This window comes from Podarcis vaucheri (assembly GCF_965113315.1).
Source record: "Podarcis vaucheri genome assembly, chromosome: 9".
In the NCBI taxonomy this organism is placed as follows: Eukaryota; Metazoa; Chordata; class Lepidosauria; order Squamata; family Lacertidae; genus Podarcis; species Podarcis vaucheri.
The window spans coordinates 76,728,600-76,744,245 of NC_138767.1; the positions used below are offsets into that span (position 1 = coordinate 76,728,600).

Genomic DNA, 15,646 nt, shown 5'->3' on the forward strand with positions numbered 1-15,646 from the left:
TTGTAAACTGATTTGAGGCTTTTTACACTCAATTATTCCATAATATTCATACACTGCTTAATTAGTTAATTAATTAAAAGCTGCTTCGTGTAAACATAAGTCATATTAAATGCAGGTGATATTGATCTTAAAGTGGCCTAAACCCTGAAAAAGCAGAGTTTTACTTGGGTTGGATTCTAAGTCCGTTCAACCTAGTCTTGTGACCTGGCAACTTGGCAGAAGTTCTGCCTGTAGAAAGGGTGGTGTAACTCAAACACTATTTAAAAAGCTTGTTTTCCTCTGCCAGGCTTTGGATCTGGTGTAAATTCATGCCAGCCTGCTTCACACCAACTTCTTATGTATAGGATCGTTCCCTTAGGATTACAAATAGTTTAGGTCAAGGTGGGTCTGGTTCTGTGCAATACATTGTCACCATGTTTAAAAGGACTACGCACCAGATGAGGCACGTCTTCATTCTATATAGAGGGGTTTGTGCCATTGATCACTGAATTTCAATGTTGAGCAAAACATTAAATGTCTTCTATCGGCGTTTTTTTATATATATGTTTGTAAAACAGTTTTAGATAAACTGGAAGATTTCTTGGTGTGAGATATACATTTAATAAAATATTTTTGAGAGTTTTCTAGTTGATTTTTAATTCCTTTAAAATTATTTAAGCAGATTTTCATTTAAGCTGATCAAGCAAAGATAACTGCAAGCCTGAAATTCTTGTAGAAAGCTATTTTTATTTATACATCATCATCAATATACACAGCACTGTACACATATAGTCCCTGCCTAGAGTTTGGCAGCCACACATAGTTAGTTCTCACCCCCAACTGAAGGGAAGTCAGATCAGACTACCGTTTTCACATCAAAAGTGCCTGCAGAGGAAAAGGGATTTCAAGGAAGAGATGTAGAGATGTCCTGGGACCAAGCCCCCTTTCTGTCCCTTATGTCTCTATAGATAGCCCCATAAACAGATTTCCTGTATATACCACCATTACATTTAATTTCTTTACTATTGAGTTTCTCAGTGTACAGCATCATAATACTTAACTATATGAGAATGATTCATGAAGCACAACTTGCATTTAGTAAACACAAGTGAGACCCACAACAAAATGTTGCACTTTAAAGTATATTCCTGAAGTTTTCAAGGATATTCCCTTTGTTTCTCCTTCCTAGTTTTTCAACGTGCTGTCAAAGTTCTGTGACTACTGATCAGACACTGTTCTCGTTTGTCTGTCTGTGGATTCATCAAGGATTTTCCTAAAGTTTGTGTTATTTTTGCAAACTCTTGATCCCAAACCCAAGCTTGCTAGTTCTTCTCATCTTAGGCATGGCTGGTGCCATTTTGCTATGTAAGGACTCACAGTGTGAAGCTGAGTTTGCTATTAGTATATATAAGTGTGATTATCTGGTTACAATGTTCTGTTAGTAGTAAAGGTTTATAAAAGTGTGAGTCCACTGCCCCTTTTAACAAGGCCTTCAGGAAGCAACATTTGATGGGTACATACATGCCCAGCCACTTCCTCTTAAATGTATGTTTGTACAACAAGCATGATAACCTCTCAGTTACTTGTCTGCATCCTAGAAAGACTCTTCCAGTGAAGTCTTAGTGTATGACCAAAGCCACCACAGTATTACGGTCAAATCGGAGAAGTTATTCCATGCCATACAAGCCCACCTAGGGCATGCTTGGTTTCAAGTCACTTAAATGAAAATGATTACAGTGCCTCATGCCATTACCCAACCTATATAATTTGCCCACTTTTGTTATTTGGATACAGCCTCAATCCACGGTTCAGCCTGGGTGACCAACCCACTCCTAAGTCAAGCTACAGATACGGCAGGGTAGGAATCCCTCCTCCCAATCTTCCTTTGCTCCCAGATGCCACCACTGGTTCTTAGAAACGCTGTCTAATCTGGAAATGCTCACACTCCTTGTGTTTCATTGTGAGTCCATACTGAGGGGTTAAGTCCACTGTCTTCCCGCTGCACACACTCAGCTCCAGCTTCTGAACGATGGTCGTCAAGAAAAGGAAGACTTCGCCCTTGCCAACGTTCTCTCCAATGCACCTCCTCTTGCCCAGACCAAACGTCAGAACCTTTTCGCTCTCTGCTCGGTTTACTCCCGTCCCGTCAGCTGTGAGAAACCGTTCTGGGTTGAAGGCAGAAGGATCTCTCCAAAGCTTCCTGGAGAGGCAAAGAGCAGGTGTTTTAGACCAGCGGTTTCCAAACTTTTTGTGGGGCCCCACCCCCTTGGTTCCAGAAACACTTCCCCAGTGGCCCCTGCCCTGCCCTCCAAAAAGCAGCATTCAGAATAGTGGTATGCACAAGCCACACAATAAAATTCAGAGCAGTAACAATTAACTGCACATTTATTCAAAATACAATTAAAACTGTTCAGTTTAATTAATTCAACAAAAACGAACTTGATCCAGTGATGCCAGTTTTTCCAACTCTGTCATTTACGCCTCCGGTGCCCCCAGGTAATTCCCCAAGGAACCACTGGGTTAGAGTTCCACTGCCCCATTTTGGGAACCACTGGTGTCGAAACTTTTTTCAAAGAGGGCCAGAATTGATGAAGTGAAGGGCCATGAGAGCCAACCAAAGTTGTTGAGCTTTTTTTTTTAGGATTGAAGTTGTTGAGGTTTTTTAGGAGTTTACCCCAAGAAATAAACTGCCACAATGGCCAGTTTAAACTGACCAGTAGGCCAGATTAGCTTCCCAAAACGGACTTTGGACATCCCTGGGTTAGACTCCCATTTCATATGAGGTTTGGAGAAAGCACCCATTTTGGTGTCTCCAATAGTAAATCCAGCTGCTTGAAACTGGGAAAAGTTATAGCAGGGGAAAGGAAGCCTCTCTTTTTGGCCTGTGGGCTGTATTTCCTCGTGGACAGCCTTCTAGGGGCTTCATGCCACTGATGGCTAGGACAAAAGTGGGAAGAATAATTAATGTAACATTTGTAAGTAGGCTAGTTTCTGCACACAATGACACGATCCAGTCAGGGAGAACTCAGATGGGGGGTGCAGAGGGCCAGGCTGAGAGGGCTGAGGTTCGACACCATTGGGTTACAGCCTCAGCCTTTCCATCCAGAGCCAAGTATCTCAGGGATCCAGGATTTGAACTGAGAATCAAAACCATTTATTTGGGGCAAACTGGAATACGGTAGCTCTACTCCATGCATTACAAAGCGGGTTCCAGAGATGCTTACGGATCATGGTTGACTTGCCACTGGTTGACGAAGACGCAGAGATCCTTCGGGATGTAGAAGCCGTTCAGTGCTGTGTCCCTGGTTGTGCTACAAGGAGAGGAGCCAGAACACAATTTATACATGCGGAAGAAGCTGCAGGTGTTTAGTTCTTATGTGATAAAGGTGGCATGGGCTGAATGTAAAAATGGCTGCAATCCTAAAGCATGTATGTCTCTGGAATAAAGTATAATTAAACTTAATTCAAAGTAAGATGATTTAGGAAAGCAGAGTTCAGACAAGCATGGAGGAAGTCAAGCAATAAGTTAGGAGACAGGGCAGATTTACAAGCTGACACGATTGATGGGTCATCTTTTCAGCTGCTAATGGTACAATCCTATACATGCCTGTCTGGAAGTATATCCTATCAACTTCATTCCCAGTCCCAGGTAAGTGGGTACAGGATTGCAAGGATAAAATGGAGCAGGGAGTACTATGTACACCACCTTGATCTCCTTGGAGGAAAGATGGGAAATAATAATAATAATAAAATATACCAGGCCAAAACTGTTCCCTTGCCAATCCTGCATTGTGCGAGCCTTACCAGTGAGGGATTGTGAAAGGCAGGAAGGAGGAATGCCTAAACATTTCCAGGATGAAAGCTTCTGTGTAGGGCAACGTGGAACGATCTGACAGCCTGGGCTTCCTTTCTCTGCCAATGGTTTGATCTGCAGTTTCCGGAAAGAGGCAGAAAATAAGATGGATTCAAATTTAGCCTTGGGCAAACACAGTTTTGAAACGCTTGAATTAGGAGTGCCTGGGTTTACCTATTTCTTCCTGCATTTTCTTCTGGATTTCTGGAAACGTCACCAAATACATGAGGGACCAGGAGAGAGCAGTGGTGACTGTATCAAAACCTAGACGGGGATCAAGTGGGGAAATATTCAGCATCAGGTGCAAAACTATTGAACATTAATGCAACACATCGTCTAGGAGCCCAATTCCAAGATTCCATTCTCTGTACTGAGGTATCAAAACCGTGCAGACTCTGAATTAGTTGTTAAGATACAGAGACAGGAGAGCCAATGCGTTACTTCACAAAATGGATCGGAGATCTGAAGCTACGGTTTAAAAAAAGGTAAAGGGACCCCTGACCATTAGGTCCAGTCGTGACCGACTCTGGGGTTGCACGTTCATCTCGCTCTATAGGCCGAGGGAGCTGGCGTTTGTCCGCAGACAGCTTCCGGATCATGTGGCCAGCATGACTAAGCCACTTCTGGTGAACCAGAGCAGTGCACAGAAACGCCGTTTACCTTCCCACCGGAGTGGTACCTATTTATCTACTTGCACTTTGATGTGCTTTCAAACTGCTAGGTTGGCAGGAGCAGGGACCGAGCAACGGGGATTCGAACCACCGACCTTCTGATTGCCAAGTCTTAGGCTCTGTGGTTTAGCCCACAGCGCCACCCGGTTTACTGTTCTTGTATTTGGTGAATTGGTGTGAACATCGTATCAAATGATAATGACCAATGGTTGTAACTAGATAGGCTTTTGGCCTGATCCAGCAAATCTCCTCTTATGCTAAGCAGCGTGCACGATAACTTCAATGGGAGGTGGAGGAGGGAGAAGACAGTTGAAAGGTTCTCTCTAGATTAGCAGATTCTTACCAGCTCCAAAAAGATCGCTGACGATATTGACAATCTTCTGATCCGAAAGCAGGATGTTTGCATTCTCATCCAGTTTTTTATCTTCACAGTGGTTGATCAGGGAGTCAGTAATGTCTCGGATGTTCTCCTGAAATACAAATCCAGAAGATAACTGTCTTCCTGCAGAGCCAATCCTGGTCAGTTAGAAGACATACATATAAAACTCCCTTATATCAGGTCAGGCTACCTGTCTATTGAGACTCACCTGGTATCTTCCCTACATACCTTCAGGCACTAGACACAAAAAAAGGCCTCTTCTCACAGGCCTTTAGCTAATCTGTGGTCTTTTAAACTATGGGGGATGTTGTTTTGATTGTTATTATGCTGTGTATTTTTGTGTTTTTTTACTGTAAAGTGCCCTGTGGTCCTTGGATGAAGGCTGGTATATAAATTTAATAAATAAACAAATAGCCCACTGTTGACTGTCAGCACTTTGGCAGATGTCTCTCCCATCACCTGCTTCCTGATCCTCTTGCTAGGTTTGCCAGGGAACGACCCTTCTGCAAGCAAAGCGTATGGACTACCATGAGCTGTTACAGAATAAGCTACAAGTGCAAGAGCTCATTGTAGCTCTCCTGGCTGCAGGATGCTTCAAGGCATACCAATCTTCCTAAAGCTAAGCAGGTCGAGGTCTAGACACTGCCTGTATGGGAGACCATCTGCAACCCTATAGACACCACCCTGTTCCATAGCTGATACATGGGATGTAATTCAGATGTCAGAATATGGGCTAAATTTCATGTTGTGGTTTCTATTCTGCATGGGCCAGTTACTCAGGCACCACATAGCTTCCTTTGCAAGTGTTAAACCACACATTGACATGCAATCTGGTGTATCTACTGTGTGGAGATCTACGGCTCCGTCAACAAATACAATCTTTTAAAGTCTGGGTGGGCAGCATGGTACTTGTTCAGATGTTGTTGGACCATGGCAGGTCAAGGGCACCCTGTTGCCTATCCCTGTAGCAGGTTATGGGCAAGCAAGTCATTGCAATGCCCTGGTCGGTCTTCTACCATGTTGGTGACGGTCCAGGAATACATGCCAGAAACTGAATGGTTCACACACACAAACATACCTTGTCAAAGCTCATGTAATGGTCCTTAACTATCTTCAGCACAAATGCAGTGAAGCGCTGGTTGAGGTCCTTGAAGGCCTTCATGGCGCGGCTGGGAAGATACTGGAGGACAGGGATGAAGTCTGCCGGGTTCCCGGAAGCAGCCGCCACCCCAAACTCATTGTTCAGGTTCACTAGACTGAGCAGTTCCTGGTCTTCATGGTTATAACGCTTTCCGAAGCACATGGCACAGATTACGTTGGCCACAGATACCACCAGGTACCGGTAGGGGTCAAAGCTCTTTTTCTCATCCATCAACTCCTGGAACTTCATGACAAGGTAGTCTGCCTCTTTGGAGACGTGCTCCTCCAACAGACAAGTGGAGGAGGTTGGGTTGGCAGAAGCCGAGAAGGCCTTCAGGGCATTCTGGGCCAGCTTCCTGCGCGCTCGCCACATTTCTCCTGAATCCCTGCCGAAGGTCAAGCTCTGGCCATCCCCAATGTACTGGAAGCTGTAGAGGTCAGGGCGCCCTGAGAAGTCTTCTCCTTGCTTCACCAGGGCTTGCTTGATAGTTTCAAGCCCACTCAGGACCAGCACTGGCCTTGTGCCGATATGGATCTGCATCACATCTCCATATCTCTGGCTCATCTGAGTCAAGGCCAGGTGAGGATTCTTCTGAAGCTCCAGGACGTTGCCGATCAGCGGGTATGCCCTCGGCCCCGGGAGCTGCTTCAGCCCCTGAGGGATCTGCTGCCGGAAGGATTTGATGACAACCAGGAGCAGGCAGAAAAGCGCAATGGCCAGGAGGATTTCTGAAGGAGACATAATGCTTTGGCTACCCAGCAACACTGCCTTCATCTTCCTAGATTTAAGTGTCCTAATAAAAGCAGAGAGAAAGAGAAGAGCGGGAGAGAAACCGCATTGTGAGTAACTTCAGGGACCAAATAGCCAATGGTCATAGCACCATCTTAACACTGCAGAAGTTGAACTGCACTTGCTTTCCGACATCAGGAGTGTTTTCAGGACTGAAATTCCTCCAAACCCAACTTTCAAGCTGAATAACGGATGGCCATCTGTCATGGATGCTTCAGTTGTGATGCCTGCACTGCAAGGGGGCTGGACTAGATGGCCCTCAGGGTACCCTCCGGTGCTGCAATTCTCTGAGCACCTGGAGGGCCAGAGGATAATTCCTCTCCTGGGGCATCCTTAGGACTGCAGCCTTGGGCTCTTTTGCAGGGTAGGGAACCTGCGTCCCTCCAGACATTGCTGAAAGATGGCTGCCATCACCCTTGACTGTTGGCCAAGCTGGCTGGGACCAAAGCCAGCTGGAGTCCCAACAACATCTCAAGGGCACCATATTCCCAACTGGTGTGAAACCAACCTCGAGAAGTTACGCAGGGTACCCTCACCCTGCCCCTCCTTAGACTGCCCACACTCATTGCCAGAGCCAAGCTCAAGCTAAACGTGCTCTGAGAGCCAGCATGGTACAGTGGTTAGCGCTGGACTAGGACCTGAGAAATCAGGGTTCAAATCCTCACTTGGCCCTGAAGCTCACTGAACGTGACCTTGGGGATCAGTCACTGCTCCTCAGCCTAACCTACCTTGCAGGGGGGTTGTAGGGATTAAATGGGGGCGGGACATGTGTGCCATCTTGAGCTCCTTGGAGAAAAGGGTGGGCTAGAAACGCAATGAAATAAACTCAGAGGAGGCACGCATGATCTGCTTCTGTTCTACATATATCTGAAGGGAAGGTGGAGAAGCTCGTTCTCTGCTGCCCCAGAGGGTAGGACCTGAACTGATGGATCTAAATTACAAGGAGGGAGATTCCAGCTAAACCTTAGGAAGAACCTGCTGAAGGTAAGAGCTGTTGGACAGCAGAACAAACTGGAAGGTAGTGGACTCTCCTTCCTTGGAGGTTTCTAAAGGGAGCTCAGATGGCCATCTATCACGGCTTATTTAGCTGTGATTCCTGCATTGCACGGGCTTGGAGATGACTTTTGGGGCCTCTTCCAACCCTTGAGTTCTATGATTCTGCATTTAAAATGGGAACAGCCTGTGATGGCTTTTCTATATGTCCCTATATGCTTAATCTCTTTTTATTGCAGCACAAGAGTACTATAGGCCCTGATCCACATTTTTTATATCCCCACATCTCTCCTTGCCTTACGGTGGTGAGAAATAATCTTGTGCGTGTACAAGCAAGGTTATTTGTTTCAGCGCTGACAAGTACTGGGAAACCATAAGGCACTGGGAGGAGGCACACACAGAATAACAAAATGTCCCAGGATTCAAAATGACCCAGGGAGGGGGAAGGAGGACTTCGGTGCTCACCTGAAGACTGTGTTGTGTCACCATCCAACATGTGCCCGTGACACACACACAAAAAGAGCACAAAATTTCATAACTTCAACAGCCACATCTTCCCACCAGTTACAGATAGGTAGCCGTGTTGGTCTGCCATAGTCAAAATAAAAAAATTCCTTCCAGTAGCACCTTAAAGACCAACTAAGTTAGTTCTTGGTATGAGCTTTCGTGTGCATGCACACTTCTTCAGTATCAGCATGCACACGAAAGCTCATACCAAGAACTAACTTAGTTGGTCTTTAAGGTGCTACTGGAAGGAATTTTTTATCTTCCCACCAGCAATTCATTTTGTGCTGGGGAAATGTGAATTACCCCAAGACCAGGCTTGCAGGCTCTAGCAAGGACAGAACATCCAGATCACACATACATGGAAAACCATTCACACATTCCCTGAAGAGAGGCACCATCTTAAAAAAAAATATCTCTCATAAAAAATGATTACATAGCATGTGGTGGGTCTTTTTTAAAATAGGGGTGCAGCAGGGACAGGCTCACATAGCAACCTACCCTTTCTCTGTATTTCTCAGCTGATCTGAAGCATCCACCAGGTTTGTTCTGAGTGCCATCTAGAAGGCATTCTGTGCATGCTCAGGGGCATTTTTTGTCAAACCTCCTCTAAATCAATAAGGGCTTACACACGCACACAGCCAACGTTTGCAGGGCGTTAGACTACATGACCCTTTGAGATCCCTTCCAACTCTGCAATGCTATGATTCTACGATTTCAGTTCTGCAGCAAAAAAAAAAAAAAAAGGGAGTGGAACATATAATCATTGAGGGTTAGGAATAACCAGCTCCCTCTTAAAAAAAAGTTCTCATAGCAATTGTTTTGCCTAGAAAGATGACCAGGAGAAAACAAACTGGCCACAGGCAAAAAAAGATCCTTCGCATCAGCAGGCAAGCGTGCATGCACACATTCAGACGTGCAAGGAAGATCTGACCCGTTTTCCAGGTCAAGCACTGGGGCTGGAAGAGGAGGAGAAGCCCCCTCGGAGTGCTCAGCTCACCGATCAGAAGTTTCAGCCTGTCTCCACCGCTCCGTCCAGACCAGCTTTGCCCGCGATGCCCACTTTGGCTCCGGATGGGATGCCTTCACTCGCCTCCTCCTCCGAACACGCTCCCCGAAGCACCGCTTTCGGCTCGCTTTATAAGCGCCTCCTCGGGCTCTGATTGGCCGGCAGCCCTCGGGTCACGTGGACGCAGCGAAAAACTTTGTTTTGCCCGGTTCCTCGCAACCCTTTGCGCGCTCGCGCCAGGGAAGCCGACCCGCTGCGCTCCGACACTCGCTGCCCAGGAGCTGCGCCCCGACGGTGCGGGCTTAAGTCCTGAGCCCCCTGGCCCCGGCTGCAGAGAATGGGAATAAGCTAAAAGGAACCATTGATTGATTGATTTTATTGCTTTTCAACATATTGGGAACACAGCAAAGAAATTCCCCCATTCGCCTCCCAGTTTATCAAATCCTGCCGTAGTCTTGTTCGCGCGCTCAGTGAATGCCGGTCGTCGGAATGTCCCTTAGAGCATTCCACGCGCTCAGTTTTATGATTTCATTATTAAATGCATATTTAAAAAAAAAAGACTAACCAAGTATTCCAGCCAAAGGAAGGAAGCAATTGAGGAGATATGGTCAAGTGGAAAGTAAGGAGACGAAAGGGATAAAGGGAAATATTAAAAGAAACTTGTGCAAACGAGGCAATAAGGCAGGATTCCAAGATCTTTTTATACGTTTATTGTGGGGAAAGAAAGGAGCAGGGAGGCGGCGCTGATGGCTAACTGGAAGATGGCCAACTAAGTTTTATTCTATGCCTCCCCTCCAAAGGGGTCCCCCACACTCCCCATACTGGACTCCCCATCTGAGGAGCAGCTCCGGTTTCTCCTGGATGGAGGCCAGAACGCAGAGTTCCAGCTGGAACGGGCCTTGCTGTAGATGTGTTTCCGAGCATACAGTGGGTAAAAAGCTCCCTTTTCATGTGGATTGGGCTGCTCTAGAATGCTGGAGACAGAGACCCCACTGCAGAAATAGTAATAGGTCTTTGACATCCTATGCAGTCCTTTTATCTGTGGACAAGACTTTTTATGTGCATGATTGAGCTCCTGTCGCTGATATGAAGGCATGGACAGAACTTCCATATTGTCTTAACAAAATAAAATAAATAAAATAAAAATTAAAAAAAATCCTTCCAGTAGCACCTTAGAGACCAACTAAGTTAGTTATTGGTATGAGCTTTCACGAAGAAGTGTGCATGCACATGAAATCTCATACCAATTACTAACTTAGTTGGTCTCTAAAGTGCTACTGGAATGAATTTTTGTTTGTTTGTTTGTTTCGACTACAGCAGACCAACACGGCTACCTACCTGTATCCATATTGTCTTGTTTGTGGTGTCAAGAAAGTTCATGCATTCAGCTGCCCCTCCTCTAGTGGACAATGGTCTAGAGCTGATAAATCACTTGGATGTCCCAAGGATCCTTCAAGAGTTGCACTGGTGGCCACTTTGCTTCCAGGCAGAATTCAAAGCATAGGTGATTAGCTACTAAAGACCTACCTGTCTTAGAGCCCAGGACACCTCAGGGACTGCTTCTTCCCCTACCATCTTCTCCACTCTTTACTCATCAGAAGGCCCTTCTCTGCATTCTTCTTCTTCTTCTTTGGCAATCACTTGTAGCCAAGTAAGATGGTCTTCCATGAACACGGTCTTAACAGTGAGTCCGTAAGTGACTGTGGAGGCCAATTCTGGATCCACATGTCTTTCCATAGTGGGGACATAGGTTTCCAGGTGGGAGCTGATCACGGTGAGGGTGATCAAATGTGCCAAACGTGCCTTCCTCTTAACATGTTTTCCCCTTTCATCCTGAGTTTGAGCGTCTTCAAAGTCCATGACCCCTTTGGTAAAGGCTGTTCTCCAATTGGGGCGCTGTGTTTCCCAGTTGTCAGTGTTTATACTACATTTTTTTAGATTTGTCTTGAGACAGTCTTTAAACCTCTTTTGTTGACCACCAGCATTACACTTTCCATTTTTATGTTCAGAATAGAGAAGTTGCTTTGGAAGACGATAATCAGGCATCCAAACAACATGACCAGTCCAATCAAGTTGATGTTGAAGAATCATTGCTTCGACACTGGTGATCTTTGCCTCTTCCAGTACACTGGCATTAGTTCGCCTCTCTTCCCAAGTGATGTGTAAATTTTTTTGGAGACACCATTGATGGAATCTTTCGAGGAGTTGGAGATGGCGTTTATAAGTGGTCCATGTTTCACAAGCACACAGCAAGGGTGGTAGTACGAGGGCAGGGGCATGGCTGGGGGGCATGGCTGAGTGGGACAAGAGACAGAGCCTTCTTGGTGACTACACCCAGGCTGTGGAACAGTTTGGCCTTCAAAACAGAGTTGGCCATTTCCAGGGCTGGCCCTGCCTAAGCAAGCCTGCCCTCCTCCCAAGTCCTCTCACCACCCTGGTCATTTCCTACTGTTGGAGAGCAGAGCTATGCCTGCCACAACCCTGCAATGGGAACCTAAGCTGTGGGAAAGGCAGTGTGGTATAGTGGTTAGAGCATAGGGCTAAGACCTGGGAGAGACCTGGGTTCAAATCCCTGATGGCTTGCCTGCCTGTGGCCTTGGACCAGCCACTGACCGGTAGCCTAACTCAGGGGTCTTCAACTGGTGGGTCGGGACCCACTCGTGGACGGTGGCCCGATCCAAGACGGGGTTGTCGTTGCAGGATAAAAGGGGGAGGAGGAGAACCACAGGCGCCCCCCCCTTGAGCTCCTTGGAGAAGATCGCGGGCTGGCGGTGCGCAAAGAGCCACGTGCGCGCTAAGCAAGCCTGGCGGATCGGGGACGCGGCGGCGAGCGCGGAAGTGCCCCGGGAGCGCGCCCGGCCTCGCGTGAGAAGGCGGCGCGGCAGGCGGGCGCGCCTCGGCCTCGCTCCCTTTCCTTGGAAACAAACTCGGGAAGCGATCCGGGAAAGGGGCGGCTCCGACCCCTTTCCGAGAAGGCGGCGGGCCCGGCTGGCGTGACAAGGGGCGCGCAAGTGGCACGGCAGGCAGATCGCGCGCGGAGATAAGCAGCCCCAGGGAGGAGGCAGCGGCGCCCGGAGCGAAGCGCCCAGGCGCAACTTTTCGTGGGGGGGGGACCCCTTAGTCCCCATAAATCCAGCCCCCGCCCACATAAGAAGCACTCAGCATAGCGGCTTGAACGAAGGCGATAGCTCGATGAAATTCAAGAGAGCGGCAATTAATTGCACATTTATTCCAAGCCCAATTAAAACTATTCACGTGAATTAATTCAACCACAGTGATGAACTTGACCCAGGGTAATCAGCTGCGCAACGCCCGTCTGTCCATCCACTTCCAGCGCCCCTACCCGCCCCCCCCTTTGCATAGCTGTCAACTTTTCCCTTTTCTTGCGAGGAATCCTATTTTAACCTCCTTTCAAATAATTGCATTTTGTTTTACTAGTTCAAAATGTGGAACATTTTTTTAAAAAAAACACAGAACCATGCCACCGTTGCCATGCCTCTAGTAATAAAGAAAAATGGAAATAATAATATTGCCTTTTAGAGATTGTCCTTCTAAAATGAAAGAAAAAGAAGCACGAGAAAAATAAAAGCATTTTTTTGGGGGGGGTCACGAAATCGAACATTTTTTGAGTAATCCTGCCCATCTTAAAAGCGCATGTCTTCCCAGGGGTGCCCTGAGTTCAGAGGCATTTGCTGGCAGGGAAAGCTACACGGGATTGCTGCCCTTAACCTGCTTACTTGTTGGTAAGAGCCAGTAAACTAACTGGAACTTGCTTCTGTGTGAGAGCACCTGTAATTGCTCGATATTAATCTCAACAGGGGTCAAACATATGTTGGAAATGTAAAGAAAAGGAAGGGACCTTTTACCATATGTGGTGGGAGTGCAGATAAATTCTGGGAAATGATATATAATGAGTTGAAGAAGATGTTCAAAATAACATTTATTAAAAAAAACCAGAGGCATTTTTGTTAGGGATTGTAGGACAAGACCTGCCAAGGAAAAGAAAGAATTTATTTATGTATGCTACAACAGCTGCAAGCGTCTTGATTGCACAAGGATGGAAGAATGAGGAAACCCCGACAAAAGAACAGTGGCAAGAGAAGTTGATGAACTATGCAGAACTGGTGAAACTGACATGCAAATTACGAGACAAGGACAACTGTAGCTTCAAAGAAGGAACCCTTCACAATTTTTTTAAAAAGACAACAAAATGAATTGGACTCCTTGGCAGGTTTTGAATAAACATACACAAATTCATTGAGGGATTACATAGAATAATATAAGGATGTATTCAGTTTTATAATATGCAGAAGTTAACATTGGATGAGAAATCAGAGAGAGGAGTTGTAGGGGGGAGGGTTTGTTGGGGAAGTGGGAGGGGAAAAATGTGGGGGGGAAATAATGAAGATGATTTGTTTTGATAATTTGCTATGTTGAAATTGTTAATTTTTTAAAAAAAGATATTAATCTCAACAGGAGAGATTTAAGCACATGTAGGACTCTCTCATCAAAACCGTTGGGACTTCTAAGTGCTATACTGTACACCTCAGCCCTGTCTATCCACCTGTCTATCTGCCCATTCATACTCAGGAGTAAGTCAGGCTGAATTCAGTGGGTCTTGCTCCCAGAAAAGCATGCATAGAGTTGCAGCCTGACTAGCCCAAGTCTGTAGTTCGGATAGCTGACATCAACGTGCTGTTTTGTATAGCCCATTTGATCTCCGCAGGTGTGCAGTGGCGTAGCGTGGGTTGTCAGCACCCGGGGCAAGGCAAGTAATTTTCGCCCCCTAACCCGTGGATTTGCGCCCCCTAACCCTAACCCCCAGATGTTGCGCCCGGTGCGGCCGGCCCCCCCTGCACCCCCCACACTACGCCACTGCAGGTGTGGAATTGATTTGAGAATGAATGAATGAATGAATGAATGAATGAATGAACTGGAGGATATTGCTTGGCTCTGCAATAAGAATCTGCAGCAGCCTACAGGATGTATCTAAGAAAGCATGAAGTCGTTACCTCTAGCCCAGTCCTGGTGCTGAAGGCTGTTGTGCTGGGTGGCCTTGATGCGGGGAGCACTTTGCCCGCCTTGGTTCTCCCTACAGCCCCTCCCTGGTCCTGCCTCCTGCTCCACTCCTCTCACGCGATGTCCTGTCCCGAACGTGACCTCCCCGGCCCCAAGGACCATTCCCCCTTCCCCCCAGTCCCTGTTTGTGTTTGCACGGGAAACCTGATGAACGGCAGCCAAACGCCTTCTCACGCAAACCAGGGCAAACTTTAACCCGAGGGTGAGGGGGGCGGACTGTGGCCTCTAAGAACTGGGCTGCTGCCTGATAAACTTTGACCCCTGGGCCAGCCCTGGCAGACCTAGAGGCTCTGCTCTCTCCTCCAGGTCCCAAACTGCTCGGGCTGCATTCTTCTGATTCTACTGCCCCCAAACCACCATCAGAGATCAATGCCTTTCTGCTAGGGTGGAAATAGTTTTTTTGACGAAGTAATTAAAAACAAACAAACATAGTTTTGATTAAATATACTGTTGGTTATCATTATTGATATACCTTTAAATGATACCACAACAGGAATAGGGAACCTGTGACCCCCCCTCCCAGTTTGCTGGCCTCCAGCTCCCATCAGCACAGCCAATAAGGACAGAAGAATTAAAGGCCCATGCAGTCCAGCCCCCTCTTCTCACAGTGGCCAACCAGTTGCGCCAAAGGGGAGTCCACAAGCAGGACACAGGAGCAAGAGCACTCTGCCCACTTGTGCCCCCCACCAGCTGGTACTCAAGGGCATACTGCCTCCGAACAATGCAGGTCAAATACAGCCATTGCGGCCAGTAGCCATTCCTGTGAACTCAGTCCTCCCATGCTTCTAAAGCAGAAGAGCATAAACAGAGCCCTGCTGGATCAGGCCATACCCCACCAAGTCCAGGGTCCTGTTCTCACTGTGGCCAGCCAGGTTTTAAAATTTTATTATTTCATCGCATTTTTCTCCATGGTTTCCCCTTTCCTTATTTAATCCCTACAGGTAGGTTAGGCTGCGAATCAGTTGTCTGGTCCCATGGCTGAGTGCAGATTTGAACCCTGGTCTCCCAGGTCCTAGTTGAACACTCAGACCCCTACACCACACTGGTTCAGCTGCCTCTGGGAAAACCCACAAATGAGACCGGAGTACAGCAGCATTCTCCTGCTTGTGTTCTCCAGCATACTGCCTCTGACACTGCAAGTCGCACACAGTTAATAGGATGTCAGGTAGCAATGAATAGCCTTGTCTGCCATGAATTTATCTAACACAAGCATAGGCAAACTCCGGCCCTCCAGGTGTTTGGGACTACA

The 15,646-nt window shown here is 47.0% G+C and overlaps 1 protein-coding gene across 1 annotated transcript; it reads right to left on the minus strand.

The window, feature by feature from the left end:
- Positions 1 to 706: 706 nt before the first annotated feature.
- Positions 707 to 9,463, minus strand: CYP1A1 (cytochrome P450 family 1 subfamily A member 1). The gene is made up of 7 exons (XM_082237426.1): positions 9,310 to 9,463; positions 5,961 to 6,816; positions 4,847 to 4,973; positions 4,007 to 4,096; positions 3,784 to 3,907; positions 3,204 to 3,290; positions 707 to 2,179 (listed from the first exon to the last, which is right to left on the minus strand). Exons 2-7 carry the CDS (start codon positions 6,795 to 6,797, stop codon positions 1,891 to 1,893), a joined length of 1,554 nt encoding a protein of 517 aa, XP_082093552.1. The 5' UTR covers positions 6,798 to 6,816; positions 9,310 to 9,463; the 3' UTR covers positions 707 to 1,890.
- Between the last annotated feature and the right edge of the window lie 6,183 nt (positions 9,464 to 15,646).

Coding starts and splice junctions, on each gene's coding strand:
- CYP1A1 (XM_082237426.1), bottom strand. CDS start 6,797: ATGAAGGCAGTGTTGCTGGGTAGCCAAAGCATTATGTCTCCTTCAGAA. Junction 3,908..4,006: donor GAAAATGCAGGAAGAAATAG/GTAAACCCAGGC, acceptor CGGAAACTGCAG/ATCAAACCATTGGCAGAGAA. Junction 3,291..3,783: donor CCTTTCACAATCCCTCACTG/GTAAGGCTCGCA, acceptor CTCTCCTTGTAG/CACAACCAGGGACACAGCAC.